Here is a 24355-nt window from a genome sequence, read left to right as displayed (position 1 = left end):
AGTACACGGCCACATATAGGGGCGCTCTCCATGTGATCTGATAGTACACGGCCACATATAGGGGCGCTCTCCATGTGATCTGACTGTACACGGCCACATATAGGGGCGCTCTCCATGTGAGCTGATAGTACACGGCCACATATAGGGGCGCTCTCCATGTGATCTGATAGTACACGGCCACATATAGGGGCGCTCTCCATGTGAGCTCATAGTACACGGCCACATATAGGGGCGCTCTCCATGTGATCTGACAGTACACGGCCACATATAGGGGCGCTCTCCATGTGATCTGATAGTACACGGCCACATATAGGGGCGCTCTCCATGTGAGCTCATAGTACACGGCCACATATAGGGACGCTCTCCATGTGAGCTCATAGTACACGGCCACATATAGGGGCGCTCTCCATGTGATCTGATAGTACACGGCCACATATAGGGGCGCTCTCCATGTGAGCTGATAGTACACGGCCACATATAGGGGCGCTCTCCATGTGATCTGATAGTACACGGCCACATATAGGGGCGCTCTCCATGTGATCTGATAGTACACGGCCACATATAGGGGCGCTCTCCATGTGAGCTGACAGTACACGGCCACATATAGGGGCGCTCTCCATGTGATCTGATGGTAGACGGCCACATATAGGGGCGCTCTCCATGTGATCTGACTGTACACGGCCACATATAGGGGCGCTCTCCATGTGATCTGATAGTACACGGCCACATATAGGGGCGCTCTCCATGTGATCTGATAGTACACGGCCACATATAGGGGCGCTCTCCATGTGAGCTGACAGTACACGGCCACATATAGGGGCGCTCTCCATGTGATCTGACAGTACACGGCCACATATAGGGGCGCTCTCCATGTGATCTGACAGTACACGGCCACATATAGGGGCGCTCTCCATGTGAGCTGACAGTACACGGCCACATATAGGGGCGCTCTCCATGTGAGCTGATAGTACACGGCCACATATAGGGGCGCTCTCCATGTGATCTGATAGTACACGGCCACATATAGGGGCGCTCTCCATGTGATCTGATAGTACACGGCCACATATAGGGGCGCTCTCCATGTGAGCTGACAGTACACGGCCACATATAGGGGCGCTCTCCATGTGAGCTGATAGTACACGGCCACATATAGGGGCGCTCTCCATGTGATCTGATAGTACACGGCCACATATAGGGGCGCTCTCCATGTGATCTGATAGTACACGGCCACATATAGGGGCGCTCTCCATGTGATCTGATAGTACACGGCCACATATAGGGGCGCTCTCCATGTGAGCTGATAGTACACGGCCACATATAGGGGCGCTCTCCATGTGATCTGATAGTACACAGCCACATATAGGGGCGCTCTCCATGTGAGCTGACAATCTGTTCTGCTCTCTTGTACAGGACAATGAGACTAAGAAGAGAAACAGATCCAAGGAGCGGTCACAGTGGGCCGAGATGGACGAGCTGGAGAGTAAGTGATAAATATGGGGGGCAGACTAATAATGTGAGTGGGGGAAGGGATAGATGTGGACTTAAGTGGGTGACCGGACCCCCGGTCATCTGGCTCAGGTGGGTCTGTTATTACAGGGGTGGATCAGGCAGGTGGGTGACCGGACCCCCAGTCATCTGGCTCAGGTGGGTCTATTACAGGGGTGGATCAGGCAGGTGGGTGACTGGACCCCGGTCATCTGGCTCAGGTGGGTCTGTTATTACAGGGGTGGATCAGACAGGTGGGTGACCGGACCCCCAGTCATCTGGCTCAGGTGGGTCTATTACAGGGGTGGATCAGGCAGGTGGGTGACTGGACCCCCGGTCATCTGGCTCAGGTGGGTCTGTTATTACAGGGGTGGATCAGGCAGGTGGGTGACCGGACCCCCAGTCATCTGGCTCAGGTGGGTCTATTACAGGGGTGGATCAGGCAGGTGGGTGACCGGACCCCCAGTCATCTGGCTCAGGTGGGTCTATTACAGGGGTGGATCAGACAGGTGGGTGACCGGACCCCCAGTCATCTGGCTCAGGTGGGTCTATTACAGGGGTGGATCAGGCAGGTGGGTGACTGGACCCCCGGTCATCTGGCTCAGGTGGGTCTGTTATTACAGGGGTGGATCAGACAGGTGGGTGACCGGACCCCCAGTCATCTGGCTCAGGTGGGTCTATTACAGGGGTGGATCAGGCAGGTGGGTGACTGGACCCCCGGTCATCTGGCTCAGGTGGGTCTGTTATTACAGGGGTGGATCAGACAGGTGGGTGACCGGACCCCCAGTCATCTGGCTCAGGTGGGTCTATTACAGGGGTGGATCAGGCAGGTGGGTGACTGGACCCCCGGTCATCTGGCTCAGGTGGGTCTATTACAGGGGTGGATCAGGCAGGTGGGTGACTGGACCCCCGGTCATCTGGCTCAGGTGGGTCTGTTATTACAGGGGTGGATCAGGCAGGTGGGTGACCGGACCCCCAGTCATCTGGCTCAGGTGGGTCTATTACAGGGGTGGATCAGGCAGGTGGGTGACCGGACCCCCAGTCATCTGGCTCAGGTGGGTCTATTACAGGGGTGGATCAGACAGGTGGGTGACCGGACCCCCAGTCATCTGGCTCAGGTGGGTCTGTTATTACAGGGGTGGATCAGGCAGGTGGGTGACTGGACCCCCAGTCATCTGGCTCAGGTGGGTCTGTTATTACAGAGGTGGATCAGACAGGTGGGTGACCGGACCCCCTGTCATCGGGCTCAGGTCAGGCAGGTGGGTGACCGGACCCCAGAAGGGGATTTTGCTGACATTACTGTTTGTTCTCTCTCTCCGTCTGTCTCTGTCTCTGCAGGCACTGATGACAGTAGCGAGGTCTCCGGCTCGGAGGACGATGCTACTGGGGCCGAGGATCAGATACTGGGGGATATCTGCTCTCCGCTCTCTGAGTTCTTAGCTTTTAAGCAGGAATCGGCGTCTGATCAACCGTCGGCCGTCAGCCCGGACAAGGTGACAGCGCACGAATCCTGAGCATTTCATTGCTACGGGAATACATACTCTCTGGTGTATATTACGCCGTGGGGTGGGATGTGGGACGCATACTCTCTGGGGTATATTACGCAGTGGGGTGGGATGTGGGACACATACTCTGGTGTATATTACGCAGTGGGGTGGGATGTGGGACACATACTCTGGTGTATATTACGCAGTGGGGTGGGATGTGGAACACATACTCTCTGGTGTATATTACGCCGTGGGGTGGGATGTGGGACACATACTCTGGTGTATATTACGCAGTGGGGTGGGATGTGGGACACATACTCTGTGGTGTATATTACGCCGGGGGTGGGATTTGGAAAACATACTCTCTGGTGTATATTACGCCGGGGGTGGGATTTGGAACACATACTCTCTGGTGTATATTACGCCGTGGGGTGGGATGTGGGACATATACTCTCTGGGGTATATTACGCAGTGGGGTGGGATGTGGGACACATACTCTGGTGTATATTACGCAGTGGGGTGGGATGTGGGACACATACTCTGGTGTATATTACGCAGTGGGGTGGGATGTGGAACACATACTCTCTGGTGTATATTACGCCGTGGGGTGGGATGTGGGACACATACTCTGGTGTATATTACGCCGTGGGGTGGGATGTGGGACATATACTCTCTGGGGTATATTACGCAGTGGGGTGGGATGTGGGACACATACTCTGGTGTATATTACGCAGTGGGGTGGGATGTGGGACACATACTCTGGTGTATATTACGCCGTGGGGTGGGATTTGGAACACATACTCTCTGGGGTATATTACGCAGTGGGGTGGGATGTGGGACACATACTCTGGTGTATATTACGCAGTGGGGTGGGATGTGGGACACATACTCTCTGGTGTATATTACGCCGTGGGGTGGGATTTGGAACACATACTCTGGGGTATATTACGCAGTGGGGTGGGATGTGGGACACATACTCTGGTGTATATTACGCAGTGGGGTGGGATGTGGGACACATACTCTCTGGTGTATATTACGCCGTGGGGTGGGATTTGGAACACATACTCTGGGGTATATTACGCAGTGGGGTGGGATGTGGGACACATACTCTGGTGTATATTACGCAGTGGGGTGGGATGTGGGACACATACTCTGGTGTATATTACGCAGTGGGGTGGGATGTGGGACACATACTCTCTGGTGTATATTACGCCGTGGGGTGGGATTTGGAACACATACTCTGGGGTATATTACGCAGTGGGGTGGGATGTGGGACACATACTCTGGTGTATATTACGCAGTGGGGTGGGATGTGGAACACATACTCTCTGGTGTATATTACGCCGTGGGGTGGGATGTGGGTCACATACTCTCCAGTGCATATATCGCCGGGGGTCGGCACATGCTTTCATTTGTGCATTACCCGGGGGGGGGGGGATGGGGGAACACATGCTCTCCGGTGTATATTACATGGGGGGCACATACTTTCCTGTGTGTATTACTCAGGGAAGGGGGGGGGCACATCCTTTGCAGTGTATTACTTGGGTGCACATACTTTATGATAGTGTAACAATTCACTTGGGAAAAATAGGTAACAAACTAAAAAGTGCAACTGTACAAACTAGAGATCCTGACCCCGCAGTCCCTAGAGGTTCCAGCATGAGCAGAGATGGCCCTACCCACATACTAGATGAAGGCAACTCGAACCTAAGCTGCCTGACAGGCTATCAAGCTCGTAATGTTCCTGCTAAAGAACCGGAGGGCAGAGCAGAGTGTGAATTACCTACAGAAGGGAAAGTGTGCTGAAATAGAAAGATCCCAGAGTGAGTAAAGCAAACCACAAACCAAAAAGCGTTAAGAATGTACTAAAAATATGCTGCCTACTTCCTAAATAGAAACAGAAGACAGAAGCAGAGTAGCCATAGCTGGTCTTTCACTGACTGACATTAACGGCAATATGGCTGTCCTAAAAAGGAGACTATCAACAGGAAATACCAGCAGGGGGACAGTATAAAAAGCTGCACCTGAAAGGTGATAGGGCAGAAAAAGGAGCAAATGAAAACACCTGTTACCCTAAAAGACTGAAGCAGGGATAACAGAAACTAAACATGTAGAGGAAAGGTGTAACTTCTGTGGCACAGGGGACAGAGAAACCGACCACAAAGCACATGACTGTCATGCTGCTGCAATGCAGGTAGGTGCAGACTTCACTAGATGGCAGTAGAGAGGAAGCAGGTCTGCAGCTAAACAGAGCTAACCTGCAGTGCAGCAGTGAGGCCACCACAGGTGGCAGCAGAATAGTCAAACAAGCCGGGTCAAATCCAAGACTGCAGCACAGTACCAAAGGAAACAAACTCACGGTCAGAGACAAGCAAGGGGGTCAGGAGCGGATAAGCCAAAAGACAGAAACGGGTCAGGATACAAGCCAAGTCAAAACCAGGGAGTCTGCACACTAAAGGGAAACACGGAGCAAAGATGAAAATGGGGGAAAACAGACACGAGTTCAGACAGCAATGCAGCAGGACCAATCAGTGCAATTAGAGTCAGTTACAGCAGCGCTAGGCAGAAACTATAACTGACATTTCCTGCAGGAAGCAGCGGCGATAAACGGCCAACCTGAGACCAGACTGAGGCTGAGAAAAGTTAACTCTCGACATGACCAGCCCGGGAAAAAGGAAAACCAGACTCAAAACCCGGTCTGGATCATGACAATGACCCTTTCCTGTATATATTACTTGGGGGTGGGTCACATACGTTCCTGTGTGTATTACATTATGGGGGCACACTTTCCTTTGCGTATTACTCGGGAGAGGGGGGTCATATAATTTTCTGTATGCATTCCTATTGGGGGGACACATTTTTCTGTGTATTACTCGGGTGGGGGAGGCACATAATTTCTGATGTGTATTACTATCCTGCGGATATTTACATGAGGGGCGAGACACACAATTTCCGGAGCATATTACATGGGGGCACATACTTACTGGCGTAGCTGCGGTCAGGGACTGACGCTCTAGTTCTCCACAGCCAGCCTCCCCACTCCTGGCGGTCATATCCCACCTTATCACCTTCCTGGAGCATTACTCCCAGATGCAGCGGCTGCAAGGAAAGGCTCGTGAGTACCACGCTCAGCTGCAGAGGGAGGAACGCCGCAGAAAGAAGCAGCTGAGAAGTTTACGGGAGGCGCACAAACAGCGGATGGAGGACAAGATGAGTCTGATCGACAGCCTGGAGAACGTCATCTGCGAGCAGCAGAATGTGCTGGAGAGACTGCAGAGAGGTGAGACAGCGGCGGAGGGATGTACGAGAGGTCACAGCAGAGTGCTGGAGAGACTATGGTGGGGGAGACTGGATGGGAAGGGACAGCAGAGGATGATGGGATGTACGAGGGGTAACAGCAGTGTGCTGGAGAGACTATGGTGGGGGGAGACTGGGTGGGAATGGACAGCAGAGGATGATGGGATGTACGAGAGGGCACAGCAGTGTGCTGGAGAGACTATGGTGGGGGGAGACTGGATGGGAATGGACAGCCGAGGATGATGGGATATACGAGAGGTCACAGCAGAGTGTGCTGGAGAGACTATGGTGGGGGAGACTGGATGGGAATGGACAGCAGAGGATGATGGGATGTACGAGGGGTCACAGCAGAGTGCTGGAGAGACTATGGTGGGGGGAGACTGGATGGGAATGGGCAGCCGAGGATGATGGGATGTACGAGGGGTCACAGCAGTGTGTGCTGGAGAGACTATGGTGGGGAGATACTGGACGGGAAGGGACAGTAGAGGATGATGGGATGTACGAGAGGTCACAGCAGTGTGCTGGAGAGACTATGGTGGGAGAGACTGGATGGGAAAGGACAGCCGAGGATGATGGGATGTACGAGGGGTCACAGCAGAGTGTGCTGGAGAGACTATGGTGGGGGAGACTGGATGGGAATGGACAGCCGAGGATGATGGGATGTACGAGGGGTCACAGCAGAGTGTGCTGGAGAGACTATGGTGGGGAGATACTGGATGGGAATGGACAGCCGAGGATGATGGGATGTACGAGGGGTCACAGCAGAGTGTGCTGGAGAGACTATGGTGGGGGAGACTGGATGGGAATGGACAGCCGAGGATGATGGGATGTACGAGGGGTCACAGCAGAGTGCTGGAGAGACTATGGTGGGGAGATACTGGATGGGAATGGGCAGCAGAGGATGATGGGATGTACGAGAGGTCACAGCAGTGTGCTGGAGAGAATATGGTGGGGAGATACTGGATGGGAATGGACAGCAGAGGATGATGGGATGTACGAGGGGTCACAGCAGAGTGTGCTGGAGAGACTATGGTGGGGGAGACTGGATGGGAATGGACAGCAGAGGATGATGGGATATACGAGAAGTCACAGCAGAGTGCTGGAGAGACTATGGGGGGGGGAGACTGGATGGGAATGGGCAGCCGAGGATGATGGGATGTACGAGGGGTCACAGCAGAGTGCTGGAGAGACTATGGTGGGGGAGACTGGATGGGAATGGACAGCCGAGGATGATGGGATCTACGAGGGGTCACAGCAGAGTGTGCTGGAGAGACTATGGTGGGGGAGACTGGATGGGAATGGACAGCAGAGGATGATGGGATATACGAGGGGTCACAGCAGAGTGCTGGAGAAACTATGGTGGGGGGAGACTGGATGGGAATGGACAGCCGAGGATGATGGGATGTACGAGGGATCACAGCAGAGTGCTGGAGAGACTATGGGGGGGGGAGACTGGATGGGAATGGGCAGCCGAGGATGATGGGATGTACGAGGGGTCACAGCAGAGTGCTGGAGAGACTATGGTGGGGGAGACTGGATGGGAATGGACAGCAGAGGATGATGGGATATACGAGGGGTCACAGCAGAGTGCTGGAGAAACTATGGTGGGGGGAGACTGGATGGGAATGGACAGCCGAGGATGATGGGATGTACGAGAGGTCACAGCAGAGTGTGCTGGAGAGACTATGGTGGGGGAGACTGGATGGGAATGGACAGCAGAGGATGATGGGATATACGAGAAGTCACAGCAGAGTGCTGGAGAGACTATGGGGGGGGGGAGACTGGATGGGAATGGGCAGCCGAGGATGATGGGATGTACGAGGGGTCACAGCAGAGTGCTGGAGAGACTATGGTGGGGGAGACTGGATGGGAATGGACAGCCGAGGATGATGGGATCTACGAGGGGTCACAGCAGAGTGTGCTGGAGAGACTATGGTGGGGGAGACTGGATGGGAATGGACAGCAGAGGATGATGGGATATACGAGGGGTCACAGCAGAGTGCTGGAGAAACTATGGTGGGGGGAGACTGGATGGGAATGGACAGCCGAGGATGATGGGATGTACGAGGGATCACAGCAGAGTGCTGGAGAGACTATGGGGGGGGGAGACTGGATGGGAATGGGCAGCCGAGGATGATGGGATGTACGAGGGGTCACAGCAGTGTGTGCTGGAGAGACTATGGTGGGGGAGACTGGATGGGAATGGACAGCAGAGGATGATGGGATCTACGAGGTCACAGCAGAGTGCTGGAGAGACTATGGTGGGGGGAGACTGGATGGGAATGGACAGCAGAGGATGATGGGATCTACGAGGTCACAGCAGAGTGCTGGAGAGACTATGGTGGGGGGAGACTGGATGGGAATGGACAGCAGAGGATGATGGGATCTACGAGGGGTCACAGCAGAGTGCTGGAGAGACTATGGTGGGGGAGACTGGATGGGAATGGACAGCAGAGGATGATGGGATCTACGAGGGGTCACAGCAGAGTGCTGGAGAGACTATGGTGGGGGGAGACTGGATGGGAATGGACAGCAGAGGATGATGGGATCTACGAGGTCACAGCAGAGTGCTGGAGAGACTATGGTGGGGGGAGACTGGATGGGAATGGACAGCAGAGGATGATGGGATCTACGAGGGGTCACAGCAGAGTGCTGGAGAGACTATGGTGGGGGGAGACTGGATGGGAATGGACAGCCGAGGATGATGGGATCTACGAGGGGTCACAGCAGAGTGTGCTGGAGAGACTATGGTGGGGAGATACTGGACGGGAATGGACAGCCGAGGATGATGGGATCTACGAGGGGTCACAGCAGAGTGTGCTGGAGAGACTATGGTGGGGGAGACTGGATGGGAATGGACAGCAGAGGATGATGGGATGTACGAGGGGTCACAGCAGAGTGCTGGAGAGACTATGGTGGGGGGAGACTGGATGGGAATGGACAGCAGAGGATGATGGGATATACGAGGGGTCACAGCAGAGTGTGCTGGAGAGACTATGGTGGGGGGAGACTGGATGGGAATGGACAGCCGAGGATGATGGGATGTACGAGGGGTCACAGCAGTGTGCTGGAGAGACTATGGTGGGGAGATACTGGATGGGAATTGACAGCAGAGGATGATGGGATCTACGAGAGGTCACAGCAGAGTGCTGGAGAGGCTGTGGTGGGGAGATACTGGATGGGAATGGACAGCAGAGGATGATGGGATGTACGAGGGGTCACAGCAGAGTGTGCTGGAGAGACTATGGTGGGGGGAGACTGGATGGGAATGGACAGCAGAGGATCATGGAATGTACGAGAGGTCACAGCAGAGTGTGCTGGAGAGACTATGGTGGGGGGAGACTGGATGGGAATGGACAGCAGAGGATCATGGAATGTACGAGGGGTCACAGCAGAGTGTGCTGGAGAGACTATGGTGGGGGGAGACTGGATGGGAATGGATAGCAGAGGATGATGGGATATACGAGGGGTCACAGCAGAGTGTGCTGGAGAGACTATGGTGGGGGGAGACTGGATGGGAATGGACAGCAGAGGATGATGGGATGTACGAGGGGTCACAGCAGAGTGCTGGAGAGACTATGGTGGGGAGATACTGGATGGGAATGGACAGCAGAGGATGATGGGATGTACGAGAGGTCACAGCAGAGTGTGCTGGAGAGGCTGTGGTGGGGAGATACTGGATGGGAATGGACAGCAGAGGATGATGGGATGTACGAGGGGTCACAGCAGAGTGTGCTGGAGAGACTATGGTGGGGGAGACTGGATGGGAATGGACAGCAGAGGATGATGGGATGTACGAGGGATCACAGCAGAGTGTGCTGGAGAGACTATGGTGGGGGAGACTGGATGGGAATGAACAGCAGAGGATGATGGGATGTACGACAGGTCACAGCAGAGTGTGCTGGAGAGACTATGGTGGGGGAGACTGGATGGGAATGGACAGCAGAGGATGATGGGATGTACGAGGGGTCACAGCAGTGTGCTGGAGAGACTATGGTGGGGAGATACTGGATGGGAAGGGACAGCCGAGGATGATGGGATGTACGAGGGGTCACAGCAGAGTGTGCTGGAGAGACTATGGTGGGGGGAGACTGGATGGGAATGGGCAGCAGAGGATGATGGGATGTACGAGAGGTCACAGCAGAGTGTGCTGGAGAGACTATGGTGGGGGGAGACTGGATGGGAATGGACAGCAGAGGATGATGGGATGTACGAGGGGTCACAGCAGAGTGTGCTGGAGAGACTATGGTGGGGGGAGACTGGATGGGAATGGGCAGCAGAGGATGATGGGATGTACGAGAGGTCACAGCAGAGTGTGCTGGAGAGACTATGGTGGGGAGATACTGGATGGGAATGGGCAGCAGAGGATGATGGGATGTACGAGAGGTCACAGCAGAGTGTGCTGGAGAGACTATGGTGGGGAGATACTGGATGGGAATGGGCAGCAGAGGATGATGGGATGTACGAGGGGTCACAGCAGAGTGTGCTGGAGAGACTATGGTGGGGGAGACTGGATGGGAATGGACAGCAGAGGATGATGGGATGTACGAGGGATCACAGCAGTGTGTGCTGGAGAGACTATGGTGGGGGGAGACTGGATGGGAATGGACAGCCGAGGATGATGGAATGTACGAGGGGTCACAGCAGAGTGTGCTGGAGAGACTATGGTGGGGGAGACTGGATGGGAATGGACAGCAGAGGATGATGGGATATACGAGGGGTCACAGCAGAGTGTGCTGGAGAGACTATGGTGGGGGGAGACTGGATGGGAATGGACAGCAGAGGATGATGGGATGTACGAGGGGTCACAGCAGAGTGTGCTGGAGAGACTATGGTGGGGAGACTGGATGGGAATGGACAGCAGAGGATGATGGGATGTACGAGGGGTCACAGCAGAGTGCTGGAGAGACTATGGTGAGGAGAGACTGGATGGGAATGGACAGCAGAGGATGATGGGATGTACGAGAGGTCACAGCAGAGTGTGCTGGAGAGACTATGGTGGGGAGATACTGGATGGGAATGGACAGCAGAGGATGATGGGATGTACGAGGGATCACAGCAGAGTGCTGGAGAGACTATGGTGGGGGGAGACTGGATGGGAATGGACAGCAGAGGATGATGGGATGTACGAGAGGTCACAGCAGAGTGTGCTGGAGAGACTATGGGGGGGGGAGACTGGATGGGAATGGACAGCAGAGGATGATGGGATGTACGAGAGGTCACAGCAGAGTGTGCTGGAGAGACTATGGTGGGGGGAGACTGGATGGGAATGGACAGCAGAGGATGATGGGATGTACGAGAGGTCACAGCAGTGTGTGCTGGAGAGACTATGGTGGGGGGAGACTGGATGGGAATGGACAGCAGAGGATGATGGGATGTACGAGAGGTCACAGCAGAGTGTGCTGGAGAGACTATGGTGGGGGGAGACTGGATGGGAATGGACAGCAGAGGATGATGGGATGTACGAGAGGTCACAGCAAAGTGTGCTGGAGAGACTATGGTGGGGGAGACTGGATGGGAATGAACAGCAGAGGATGATGGGATGTACGACAGGTCACAGCAGAGTGTGCTGGAGAGACTATGGTTGGGAGAGACTGGATGGGAATGGACAGCCGAGGATGATGGGATCTTCGAGGGGTCACAGCAGAATGTGCTGGAGAGACTATGGTGGGGGAGACTGGATGGGAATGGACAGCAGAGGATGATGGGATATACGAGGGGTCACAGCAGAGTGCTGGAGAGACTATGGTGGGGGGAGACTGGATGGGAATGGACAGCCGAGGATGATGGGATGTACGAGGGATCACAGCAGAGTGTGCTGGAGAGACTATGGTGGGGGAGACTGGATGGGAAGGGACAGCAGAGGATGATGGGATCTACGAGGGGTCACAGCAGAGTGCTGGAGAGACTATGGTGGGGGGAGACTGGATGGGAATGGACAGCCGAGGATGATGGGATGTACGAGGGATCACAGCAGAGTGTGCTGGAGAGACTATGGTGGGGGAGACTGGATGGGAAGGGACAGCAGAGGATGATGGGATCTACGAGGGGTCACAGCAGAGTGCTGGAGAGACTATGGTGGGGGGAGACTGGATGGGAATGGACAGCCGAGGATGATGGGATCTACGAGGGGTCACAGCAGAGTGTGCTGGAGAGACTATGGTGGGGGAGACTGGATGGGAATGGACAGCAGAGGATGATGGGATGTACGAGGGGTCACAGCAGAGTGCTGGAGAGACTATGGTGGGGGGAGACTGGATGGGAATGGACAGCAGAGGATGATGGGATATACGAGGGGTCACAGCAGAGTGTGCTGGAGAGACTATGGTGGGGGGAGACTGGATGGGAATGGACAGCCGAGGATGATGGGATGTACGAGGGGTCACAGCAGAGTGTGCTGGAGAGACTATGGTGGGGGGAGACTGGATGGGAATGGACAGCAGAGGATGATGGGATGTACGAGGGGTCACAGCAGAGTGTGCTGGAGAGACTATGGTGGGGAGATACTGGATGGGAATGGACAGCAGAGGATGATGGGATGTACGAGGGGTCACAGCAGAGTGCTGGAGAGACTATGGTGGGGAGATACTGGATGGGAATGGACAGCAGAGGATGATGGGATGTACGAGGGATCACAGCAGAGTGCTGGAGAGACTATGGTGGGGGGAGACTGGATGGGAATGGACAGCAGAGGATGATGGGATGTACGAGGGGTCACAGCAGAGTGTGCTGGAGAGACTATGGTGGGGGGAGACTGGATGGGAATGGACAGCCGAGGATGATGGGATGTACGAGGGGTCACAGCAGAGTGTTCTGGAGAGACTATGGTGGGGGGAGACTGGATGGGAATGGACAGCAGAGGATGATGGGATGTACGAGAGGTCACAGCAGAGTGTGCTGGAGAGACTATGGTGGGGGGAGACTGGATGGGAATGGACAGCAGAGGATGATGGGATGTACGAGGGGTCACAGCAGAGTGTGCTGGAGAGACTATGGTGGGGGGAGACTGGATGGGAATGGACAGCAGAGGATGATGGGATGTACGAGAGGTCACAGCAGAGTGTGCTGGAGAGACTATGGTGGGGGGAGACTGGATGGGAATGGACAGCAGAGGATGATGGGATGTACGAGGGGTCACAGCAGAGTGTGCTGGAGAGACAATGGTGGGGGAGACTGGATGGGAATGGACAGCAGAGAATGATGGGATGTACGAGGGGTCACAGCAGAGTGTGCTGGAGAGACTATGGTGGGGGGAGACTGGATGGGAATGGACAGCAGAGGATGATGGGATGTACGAGGGGTCACAGCAGAGTGTGCTGGAGAGACTATGGTGGGGGAGACTGGATGGGAAGGGACAGCAGAGGATGATGGGATGTACGAGGGATCACAGCAGAGTGCTGGAGAGACTATGGTGGGGGGAGACTGGATGGGAATGGACAGCCGAGGATGATGGGATGTACGAGGGGTCACAGCAGAGTGTGCTGGAGAGACTATGGTGGGGGGAGACTGGATGGGAATGGACAGCAGAGGATGATGGGATGTACGAGAGGTCACAGCAGAGTGTGCTGGAGAGACTATGGTGGGGGGAGACTGGATGGGAATGGACAGCAGAGGATGATGGGATGTACGAGGGGTCACAGCAGAGTGTGCTGGAGAGACTATGGTGGGGGGAGACTGGATGGGAATGGACAGCAGAGGATGATGGGATCTACGAGGGGTCACAGCAGAGTGTGCTGGAGAGGCTATGGTGGGGAGATACTGGATGGGAAGGGACAGCAGAGGATGATGGGATGTACGAGAGGTCACAGCAGAGTGTGCTGGAGAGACTATGGTGGGGGGAGACTGGATGGGAATGGACAGCAGAGGATGATGGGATGTACGAGGGGTCACAGCAGAGTGTGCTGGAGAGACTATGGTGGGGGGAGACTGGATGGGAATGGACAGCAGAGGATGATGGGATGTACGAGGGGTCACAGCAGAGTGTGCTGGAGAGACTATGGTGGGGGAGACTGGATGGGAATGGACAGCCGAGGATGATGGGATCTACGAGGGGTCACAGCAGAGTGCTGGAGAGACTATGGTGGGGGGAGACTGGATGGGAATGGACAGCCGAGGATGATGGGATCTACGAGGGGTCACAGCAGAGTGCTGGAGAGACTATGGTGGGGGGAGACTGGATGGGAATGGACAGCAGAGGATGATGGGATGTACGAGGGGTCACAGCAGAGTGTGCTGGAGAGACTATGGTGGGGGGAGACTGGATGGGAATGGACAGCAGAGGATGATGGGATGTACGAGGGATCACAGCAGAGTGTGCTGGAGAGACTGTGGTGGGGGAGACTGGATGGGAATGGACAGCAGAGGATGATGGGATGTACGAGGGGTCACAGCAGAGTGTGCTGGAGAGACTATGGTGGGGAGATACTGGACGGGAATGGACAGCAGAGGATGATGGGATGTACGAGGGGTCACAGCAGAGTGTGCTGGAGAGACTATGGTGGGGAGATACTGGACGGGAATGGACAGCAGAGGATGATGGGATGTACGAGGGGTCACAGCAGAGTGTGCTGGAGAGACTATGGTGGGGGGAGACTGGATGGGAATGGACAGCAGAGGATGATGGGATGTACGAGGGATCACAGCAGAGTGCTGGAGAGACTATGGTGGGGGGAGACTGGATGGGAATGGACAGCCGAGGATGATGGGATGTACGAGGGGTCACAGCAGAGTGTGCTGGAGAGACTATGGTCGGGGAGACTGGATGGGAATGGACAGCAGAGGATGATGGGATGTAAGAGAGGTCACAGCAGTGTGTGCTGGAGAGACTATGGTGGGGAGACTGGATGGGAAGGGACAGCAGAGGATGATGGGATGTACGAGGGGTCACAGCAGAGTGTGCTGGAGAGACTATGGTGGGGGGAGACTGGATGGGAATGGACAGCAGAGGATGATGGGATGTACGAGAGGTCACAGCAGAGTGTGCTGGAGAGACTATGGTGGGGGGAGACTGGATGGGAATGGACAGCCGAGGATGATGGGATGTACGAGGGGTCACAGCAGAGTGTGCTGGAGAGACTATGGTGGGGGGAGACTGGATGGGAATGGACAGCAGAGGATGATGGGATGTACGAGATGTCACAGCAGAGTGTGCTGGAGAGACTATGGTGGGGGGAGACTGGATGGGAATGGACAGCAGAGGATGATGGGATGTACGAGATGTCACAGCAGAGTGTGCTGGAGAGACTATGGTGGGGGGAGACTGGATGGGAATGGACAGCAGAGGATGATGGGATGTACGAGGGGTCACAGCAGAGTGTGCTGGAGAGACTATGGTGGGGGAGACTGGATGGGAAGGGACAGCAGAGGATGATGGGATGTACGAGAGGTCACAGCAGAGTGTGCTGGAGAGACTATGGTGGGGAGATACTGGATGGGAAGGGACAGCAGAGGATGATGGGATCTATGAGGGGTCACAGCAAAGTGTGCTGGAGAGACTATGGTGGGGAGATACTGGATGGGAATGGACAGCAGAGGATGATGGGATGTACGAGAGGTCACAGCAGAGTGTGCTGGAGAGACTATGGTGGGGGGAGACTGGATGGGAATGAACAGCAGAGGATGATGGGATGTACGAGGGGTCACAGCAGAGTGCTGGAGAGACTATGGTGGGGGAGACTGGATGGGAATGGACAGCAGAGGATGATGGGATGTACGAGAGGTCAGAGCAGAGTGTGCTGGAGAGACTATGGTGGGGGGAGACTGGATGGGAATGGACAGCCGAGGATGATGGGATGTACGAGGGGTCACAGCAGAGTGCTGGAGAGATTATGGTGGGGGGAGACTGGATGGGAATGGACAGCCGAGGATGATGGGATGTACGAGAGGTCACAGCAAAGTGTGCTGGAGAGACTATGGTGGGGGATACTGGATGGGAATGGACAGCAGAGGATGATGGGATATACGAGGGGTCACAGCAGTGTGTGCTGGAGAGACTATGGTGGGGGAGACTGGATGGGAATGGACAGCCGAGGATGATGGGATCTACGAGGGGTCACAGCAGTGTGCTGGAGAGACTATGGTGGGGGGAGACTGGATGGGAATGGATAGCAGAGGATGATGGGATATACGAGGGGTCTCAGCAGAGTGTGCTGGAGAGACTATGGTGGGGGGAGACTGGATGGGAATGGACAGCAGAGGATGATGGGATATACGAGGGGTCACAGCAGAGTGTGCTGGAGAGACTATGGTGGGGGGATACTGGATGGGAATGGACAGCAGAGGATGATGGGATGTACGAGAGGTCAGAGCAGAGTGTGCTGGAGAGACTATGGTGGGGGGAGACTGGATGGGAATGGACAGCCGAGGATGATGGGATCTACGAGGGGTCACAGCAGTGTGCTGGAGAGACTATGGTGGGGGGAGACTGGATGGGAATGGATAGCAGAGGATGATGGGATATACGAGGGGTCTCAGCAGAGTGTGCTGGAGAGACTATGGTGGGGAGTTACTGGATGGGAAGGGACAGCAGAGGATGATGGGATGTACGAGGGGTCACAGCAGAGTGTGCTGGAGAGACTATGGTGGGGGGAGACTGGATGGGAATGGACAGCCGAGGATGATGGGATGTACGAGGGGTCACAGCAGAGTGTGCTGGAGAGACTATGGTGGGGGGAGACTGGATGGGAATGGACAGCAGAGGATGATGGGATGTACGAGGGGTCACAGCAGAGTGTGCTGGAGAGACTATGGTGGGGGGAGACTGGATGGGAATGGACAGCAGAGGATGATGGGATGTACGAGGGGTCACAGCAGAGTGTGCTGGAGAGACTATGGTGGGGGGAGACTGGATGGGAATGGACAGCAGAGGATGATGGGATGTACGAGGGGTCACAGCAGAGTGTGCTGGAGAGACTATGGTGGGGGAGACTGGATGGGAATGGACAGCAGAGGATGATGGGATGTACGAGAGGTCACAGCAGAGTGTGCTGGAGAGACTATGGTGTGGGGAGACTGGATGGGAATGGACAGCCGAGGATGATGGGATGTACGAGGGGTCACAGCAGAGTGTGCTGGAGAGACTATGGTGGGGGGAGACTGGATGGGAATGGACAGCAGAGGATGATGGGATGTACGAGGGGTCACAGCAGAGTGTGCTGGAGAGACTATGGTGGGGGGAGACTGGATGGGAATGGACAGCAGAGGATGATGGGATGTACGAGGGGTCACAGCAGAGTGTGCTGGAGAGACTATGGTGGGGGGAGACTGGATGGGAATGGACAGCAGAGGATGATGGGATGTACGAGGGGTCACAGCAGAGTGTGCTGGAGAGACTATGGTGGGGGGAGACTGGATGGGAATGGACAGCAGAGGATGATGGGATGTACGAGGGGTCACAGCAGAGTGTGCTGGAGAGACTATGGTGGGGAGACTGGATGGGAATGGACAGCAGAGGATGATGGGATGTACGAGGGGTCACAGCAGAGTGTGCTGGAGAGACTATGGTGGGGGAGACTGGATGGGAAGGGACAGCACAGGATGATGGGATGTACGAGGGGTCACAGCAGAGTGTGCTGGAGAGACTATGGTGGGGGAGACTGGATGGGAAGGGACAGCAGAGGATGATGGGATGTACGAGAGGTCACAGCAGAGTGTGCTGGAGAGACTATGGTGGGGGGAGACTGGATGGGAATGAACAGCAGAGGATGATGGGATGTACGAGGGGTCACAGCAGAGTGTGCTGGAGAGACTATGGTGGGGGAGACTGGATGGGAATGGACAGCCGAGGATGATGGGATCTACGAAGGGTCACAGCAGAGTGCTGGAGAGACTATGGTGGGGGGAGACTGGATGGGAATGGACAGCAGAGGATGATGGGATATACGAGGGGTCACAGCAGAGTGCTGGAGAGACTATGGTGGGGAGATACTGGATGGGAATGGACAGCAGAGGATGATGGGATGTACGAGAGGTCACAGCAGAGTGTGCTGGAGAGACTATGGTGGGGGGAGACTGGATGGGAATGGACAGCCGAGGATGATGCGATGTACGAGGGGTCACAGCAGAGTGTGCTGGAGAGACTATGGTGGGGAGACTGGATGGGAATGGACAGCAGAGGATGATGGTATGTACGAGGGGTCACAGCAGAGTGTGCTGGAGAGACTATGGTGGGGGGAGACTGGATGGGAATGGACAGCAGAGGATGATGGGATGTACGAGGGGTCACAGCAGAGTGTGCTGGAGAGACTATGGTGGGGGAGACTGGATGGGAATGGGCAGCAGAGGATGATGGGATCTATGAGGGATCACAGCAGAGTGTGCTGGAGAGAATATGGTGGGGGGAGACTGGATGGGAATGGACAGCAGAGGATGATGGGATCTACGAGGGATCACAGCAGAGTGTGCTGGAGAGACTATGGTGGGGGGAGACTAGATGGGAATGGACAGCCGAGGATGATGGGATGTACGAGAGGTCACAGCAGAGTGTGCTGGAGAGACTATGGTGGGGGGAGACTGGATGGGAATGGACAGCCCAGGATGATGGGATCTACGAGGGGTCACAGCAGTGTGCTGGAGAGACTATGGTGGGGGAGACTGGATGGGAAGGGACAGCAGAGGATGATGGGATGTACGAGAGGTCACAGCAGAGTGCTGGAGAGACTATGGTGGGGGGAGACTGGATGGGAATGGACAGCCGAGGATGATGGGATCTACGAGGGGTCACAGCAGAGTGCTGGAGAGACTATGGTGGGGGAGACTGGATGGGAATGGACAGCAGAGGATGATGGGATGTACGAGAGGTCACAGCAGAGTGCTGGAGAGACTATGGTGGGGGGAGACTGGATGGGAAGGGACAGCAGAGGATGATGGGATGTACGAGGGATCACAGCAGAGTGTGCTGGAGAGACTATGGTGGGGAGAGACTGGATGGGAATGGACAGCAGAGGATGATGGGATATACGAGGGGTCACAGCAGAGTGTGCTGGAGAGACTATGGTGGGGGAGACTGGATGGGAATGGACAGCAGAGGATGATGGGATGTACGAGGTCACAGCAGAGTGTGCTGGAGAGACTATGGTGGGGAGATACTGGATGGGAATGGACAGCAGAGGATGATGGGATGTACGAGGTCACAGCAGAGTGTGCTGGAGAGACTATGGTGGGGGGAGACTGGATGGGAATGGACAGCAGAGGATGATGGGATGTACGAGGTCACAGCAGAGTGCTGGAGAGACTATGGTGGGGAGATACTGGATGGGAATGGACAGCAGAGGATGATGGGATGTACGAGGGGTCACAGCAGAGTGCTGGAGAGACTATGGTGGGGGGAGACTGGATGGGAATGGACAGCAGAGGATGATGGGATGTACGAGGGGTCACAGCAGTGTGTGCTGGAGAGACTATGGTGGGGAGATACTGGATGGGAATGGACAGCCGAGGATGATGGGATGTACGAGAGGTCACAGCAGTGTGTGCTGGAGAGACTATGGTGGGGGAGACTGGATGGGAATGGACAGCAGAGGATGATGGGATGTACGAGAGGTCACAGCAGAGTGTGCTGGAGAGACTATGGTGGGGGGAGACTGGATGGGAATGGACAGCAGAGGATGATGGGATGTACGAGAGGTCACAGCAGAGTGTGCTGGAGAGACTATGGTGGGGGGAGACTGGATGGGAATGGACAGCCGAGGATGATGGGATGTACGAGGGGTCACAGCAGAGTGTGCTGGAGAGACTATGGTGGGGGGAGACTGGATGGGAATGGACAGCCGAGGATGATGGGATGTACGAGGGGTCACAGCAGTGTGTGCTGGAGAGACTATGGTGGGGGAGACTGGATGGGAAGGGACAGCAGAGGATGATGGGATGTACGAGGGGTCACAGCAGAGTGTGCTGGAGAGACTATGGTGGGGGAGACTGGATGGGAATGGACAGCAGAGGATGATGGGATGTACGAGGGGTCACAGCAGAGTGCTGGAGAGACTATGGTGGGGAGATACTGGATGGGAAGGGACAGCAGAGGATGATGGGATATACGAGGGGTCACAGCAGAGTGTGCTGGAGAGACTATGGTGGGGGGAGACTTGATGGGAATGAACAGCAGAGGATGATGGGATGTACGAGGGGTCACAGCAGAGTGTGCTGGAGAGACTATGGTGGGGGAGACTGGATGGGAATGGACAGCAGAGGATGATGGGATCTACGAGGGGTCACAGCAGAGTGCTGGAGAGACTATGGTGGGGGGAGACTGGATGGGAATGGACAGCAGAGGATGATGGGATATACGAGGGGTCACAGCAGAGTGTGCTGGAGAGACTATGGTGGGGGAGACTGGATGGGAATGGACAGCAGAGGATGATGGGATGTACGAGGGGTCACAGCAGAGTGTGCTGGAGAGACTATGGTGGAGGGAGACTGGATGGGAATGGACAGCCGAGGATGATGGGATGTACGAGGGGTCACAGCAGAGTGTGCTGGAGAGACTATGGTGGGGGGAGACTGGATGGGAATGGACAGCCGAGGATGATGGGATGTACGAGGGGTCACAGCAGTGTGTGCTGGAGAGACTATGGTGGGGGAGACTGGATGGGAAGGGACAGCAGAGGATGATGGGATGTACGAGGGGTCACAGCAGAGTGTGCTGGAGAGACTATGGTGGGGGAGACTGGATGGGAATGGACAGCAGAGGATGATGGGATGTACGAGGGGTCACAGCAGAGTGCTGGAGAGACTATGGTGGGGAGATACTGGATGGGAAGGGACAGCAGAGGATGATGGGATATACGAGGGGTCACAGCAGAGTGTGCTGGAGAGACTATGGTGGGGGGAGACTTGATGGGAATGAACAGCAGAGGATGATGGGATGTACGAGGGGTCACAGCAGAGTGTGCTGGAGAGACTATGGTGGGGGAGACTGGATGGGAATGGACAGCCGAGGATGATGGGATCTACGAGGGGTCACAGCAGAGTGCTGGAGAGACTATGGTGGGGGGAGACTGGATGGGAATGGACAGCAGAGGATGATGGGATATACGAGGGGTCACAGCAGAGTGTGCTGGAGAGACTATGGTGGGGGAGACTGGATGGGAATGGACAGCAGAGGATGATGGGATGTACGAGGGGTCACAGCAGAGTGTGCTGGAGAGACTATGGTGGAGGGAGACTGGATGGGAATGGACAGCAGAGGATGATGGGATGTACGAGAGATCACAGCAGAGTGTGCTGGAGAGACTATGGTGGGGGGAGACTGGATGGGAATGGACAGCAGAGGATGATGGGATATACGAGGGGTCACAGCAGAGTGTGCTGGAGAGACTATGGTGGAGGGAGACTGGATGGGAATGGACAGCCGAGGATGATGGGATGTACGAGGGGTCACAGCAGAGTGTGCTGGAGAGACTATGGTGGGGAGAGACTGGATGGGAATGGACAGCAGAGGATGATGGGATATACGAGAGGTCACAGCAGAGTGCTGGAGAGACTATGGTGGGGGGAGACTGGATGGGAATGGACAGCAGAGGATGATGGGATATACGAGGGGTCACAGCAGAGTGTGCTGGAGAGACTATGGTGGAGGGAGACTGGGTGGGAATGGACAGCCGAGGATGATGGGATCTACGAGGGATCACAGCAGAGTGTGCTGGAGAGACTATGGTGGGGAGACTGGATGGGAAGGGACAGCAGAGGATGATGGGATGTACGAGAGGTCACAGCAGAGTGTGCTGGAGAGACTATGGTGGGGAGATACTGGATGGGAAGGGACAGCAGAGGATGATGGGATCTACGAGGGGTCACAGCAGAGTGTGCTGGAGAGACTATGGTGGGGGGAGACTGGATGGGAATGGTCAGCAGAGGATGATGGGATGTACGAGGGGTCACAGCAGAGTGTGCTGGAGAGACTATGGTGGGGGAGACTGGATGGGAAGGGACAGCAGAGGATGATGGGATGTACGAGAGGTCACAGCAGAGTGTGCTGGAGAGACTATGGTGGGGAGATACTGGATGGGAAGGGACAGCAGAGGATGATGGGATCTACGAGGGGTCACAGCAGAGTGTGCTGGAGAGACTATGGTGGGGAGATACTGGATGGGAAGGGACAGCAGAGGATGATGGGATGTACGAGAGGTCACAGCAGAGTGTGCTGGAGAGACTATGGTGGGGGGAGACTGGATGGGAATGGACAGCAGAGGATGATGGGATGTACGAGGTGTCACAGCAGAGTGTGCTGGAGAGACTATGGTGGGGGAGACTGGGTGGGAAGGGACAGCAGAGGATGATGGGATGTACGAGAGGTCACAGCAGAGTGTGCTGGAGAGCCTATGGTGGGGAGATACTGGATGGGAAGGGACAGCAGAGGATGATGGGATCTACGAGGGGTCACAGCAGAGTGTGCTGGAGAGACTATGGTGGGGGGAGACTGGATGGGAATGGACAGCAGAGGATGATGGGATGTACGAGAGGTCACAGCAAAGTGTGCTGGAGAGACTATGGTGGGGGGAGACTGGATGGGAATGAACAGCAGAGGATGATGGGATGTACGAGGGGTCACAGCAGAGTGTGCTGGAGAGACTATGGTGGGGGAGACTGGATGGGAATGGACAGCTGAGGATGATGGGATCTACGAGGGGTCACAGCAGAGTGCTGGAGAGACTATGGTGGGGGGAGACTGGATGGGAATGGACAGCAGAGGATGATGGGATATACGAGGGGTCACAGCAGAGTGTGCTGGAGAGTCTATGGTGGGGAGATACTGGATGGGAATGGACAGCAGAGGATGATGGGATGTACGAGAGGTCACAGCAGAGTGTGCTGGAGAGACTATGGTGGGGGGAGACTGGATGGGAATGGACAGCCGAGGATGATGGGATGTACGAGGGGTCACAGCAGAGTGTGCTGGAGAGACTATGGTGGGGGGAGACTGGATGGGAATGGACAGCAGAGGATGATGGGATGTACGAGGGGTCACAGCAGAGTGTGCTGGAGAGTCTATGGTGGGGAGATACTGGATGGGAATGGACAGCAGAGGATGATGGGATCTACGAGGGGTCACAGCAGAGTGCTGGAGAGACTATGGTGGGGGGAGACTGGATGGGAATGGACAGCAGAGGATGATGGGATGTACGAGAGGTCACAGCAGAGTGTGCTGGAGAGACTATGGTGGGGGGAGACTGGATGGGAATGGACAGCCGAGGATGATGGGATGTACGAGGGGTCACAGCAGAGTGTGCTGGAGAGACTATGGTGGGGGGAGACTGGATGGGAATGGACAGCAGAGGATGATGGGATGTACGAGGGGTCACAGCAGAGTGTGCTGGAGAGTCTATGGTGGGGAGATACTGGATGGGAATGGACAGCAGAGGATGATGGGATGTACGAGAGGTCACAGCAGAGTGTGCTGGAGAGACTATGGTGGGGGGAGACTGGATGGGAATGGACAGCCGAGGATGATGGGATGTACGAGGGGTCACAGCAGAGTGTGCTGGAGAGACTATGGTGGGGGGAGACTGGATGGGAATGGACAGCAGAGGATGATGGGATGTACGAGAGGTCACAGCAGAGTGTGCTGGAGAGACTATGGTGGGGGGAGACTGGATGGGAATGGACAGCAGAGGATGATGGGATGTACGAGGGGTCACAGCAGAGTGTGCTGGAGAGACTATGGTGGGGGGAGACTGGATGGGAATGGACAGCAGAGGATGATGGGATGTACGAGGGGTCACAGCAGAGTGTGCTGGAGAGACTATGGTGGGGGAGACTGGATGGGAATGGGCAGCAGAGGATGATGGGATCTACGAGGGATCACAGCAGAGTGTGCTGGAGAGAATATGGTGGGGGGAGACTGGATGGGAATGGACAGCAGAGGATGATGGGATCTACGAGGGATCACAGCAGAGTGTGCTGGAGAGACTATGGTGGGGGGAGACTAGATGGGAATGGACAGCCGAGGATGATGGGATGTACGAGAGGTCACAGCAGTGTGCTGGAGAGACTATGGTGGGGGGAGACTGGATGGGAATGGACAGCCCAGGATGATGGGATCTACGAGGGGTCACAGCAGAGTGCTGGAGAGACTATGGTGGGGGAGACTG

At 55.6% G+C, this 24355-nt stretch overlaps 1 protein-coding gene across 11 annotated transcripts in view; it reads left to right on the top strand.

Moving 5' to 3' along the window:
* LOC143783165 (kinesin-like protein KIFC3) overlaps window positions 1-24355 on the top strand; it is a 314549-nt gene that overhangs the window by 84756 nt on the left and 205438 nt on the right. For all 11 annotated transcript variants that reach the window (XR_013217103.1, XR_013217101.1, XR_013217102.1 and 8 more), the window contains exons 2-4: window positions 1411-1480; window positions 2824-2978; window positions 6000-6252. Coding sequence is in view for 4 of the 11 variants with exons in the window: in XM_077271524.1 (XP_077127639.1) it covers window positions 1411-1480; window positions 2824-2978; window positions 6000-6252 (478 nt within the window). In the remaining 7 variants the exon portion in view is untranslated. The remainder of the gene's footprint in view (window positions 1-1410; window positions 1481-2823; window positions 2979-5999; window positions 6253-24355) is intronic.

The sequence above is a fragment of the Ranitomeya variabilis genome, chromosome 6 (assembly GCF_051348905.1).
Source record: "Ranitomeya variabilis isolate aRanVar5 chromosome 6, aRanVar5.hap1, whole genome shotgun sequence".
In the NCBI taxonomy this organism is placed as follows: domain Eukaryota; kingdom Metazoa; phylum Chordata; class Amphibia; order Anura; family Dendrobatidae; genus Ranitomeya; species Ranitomeya variabilis.
The sequence above is the reverse complement of the archived record's forward strand: the minus strand, read 5'-3'. Positions and strand labels throughout refer to the sequence as shown.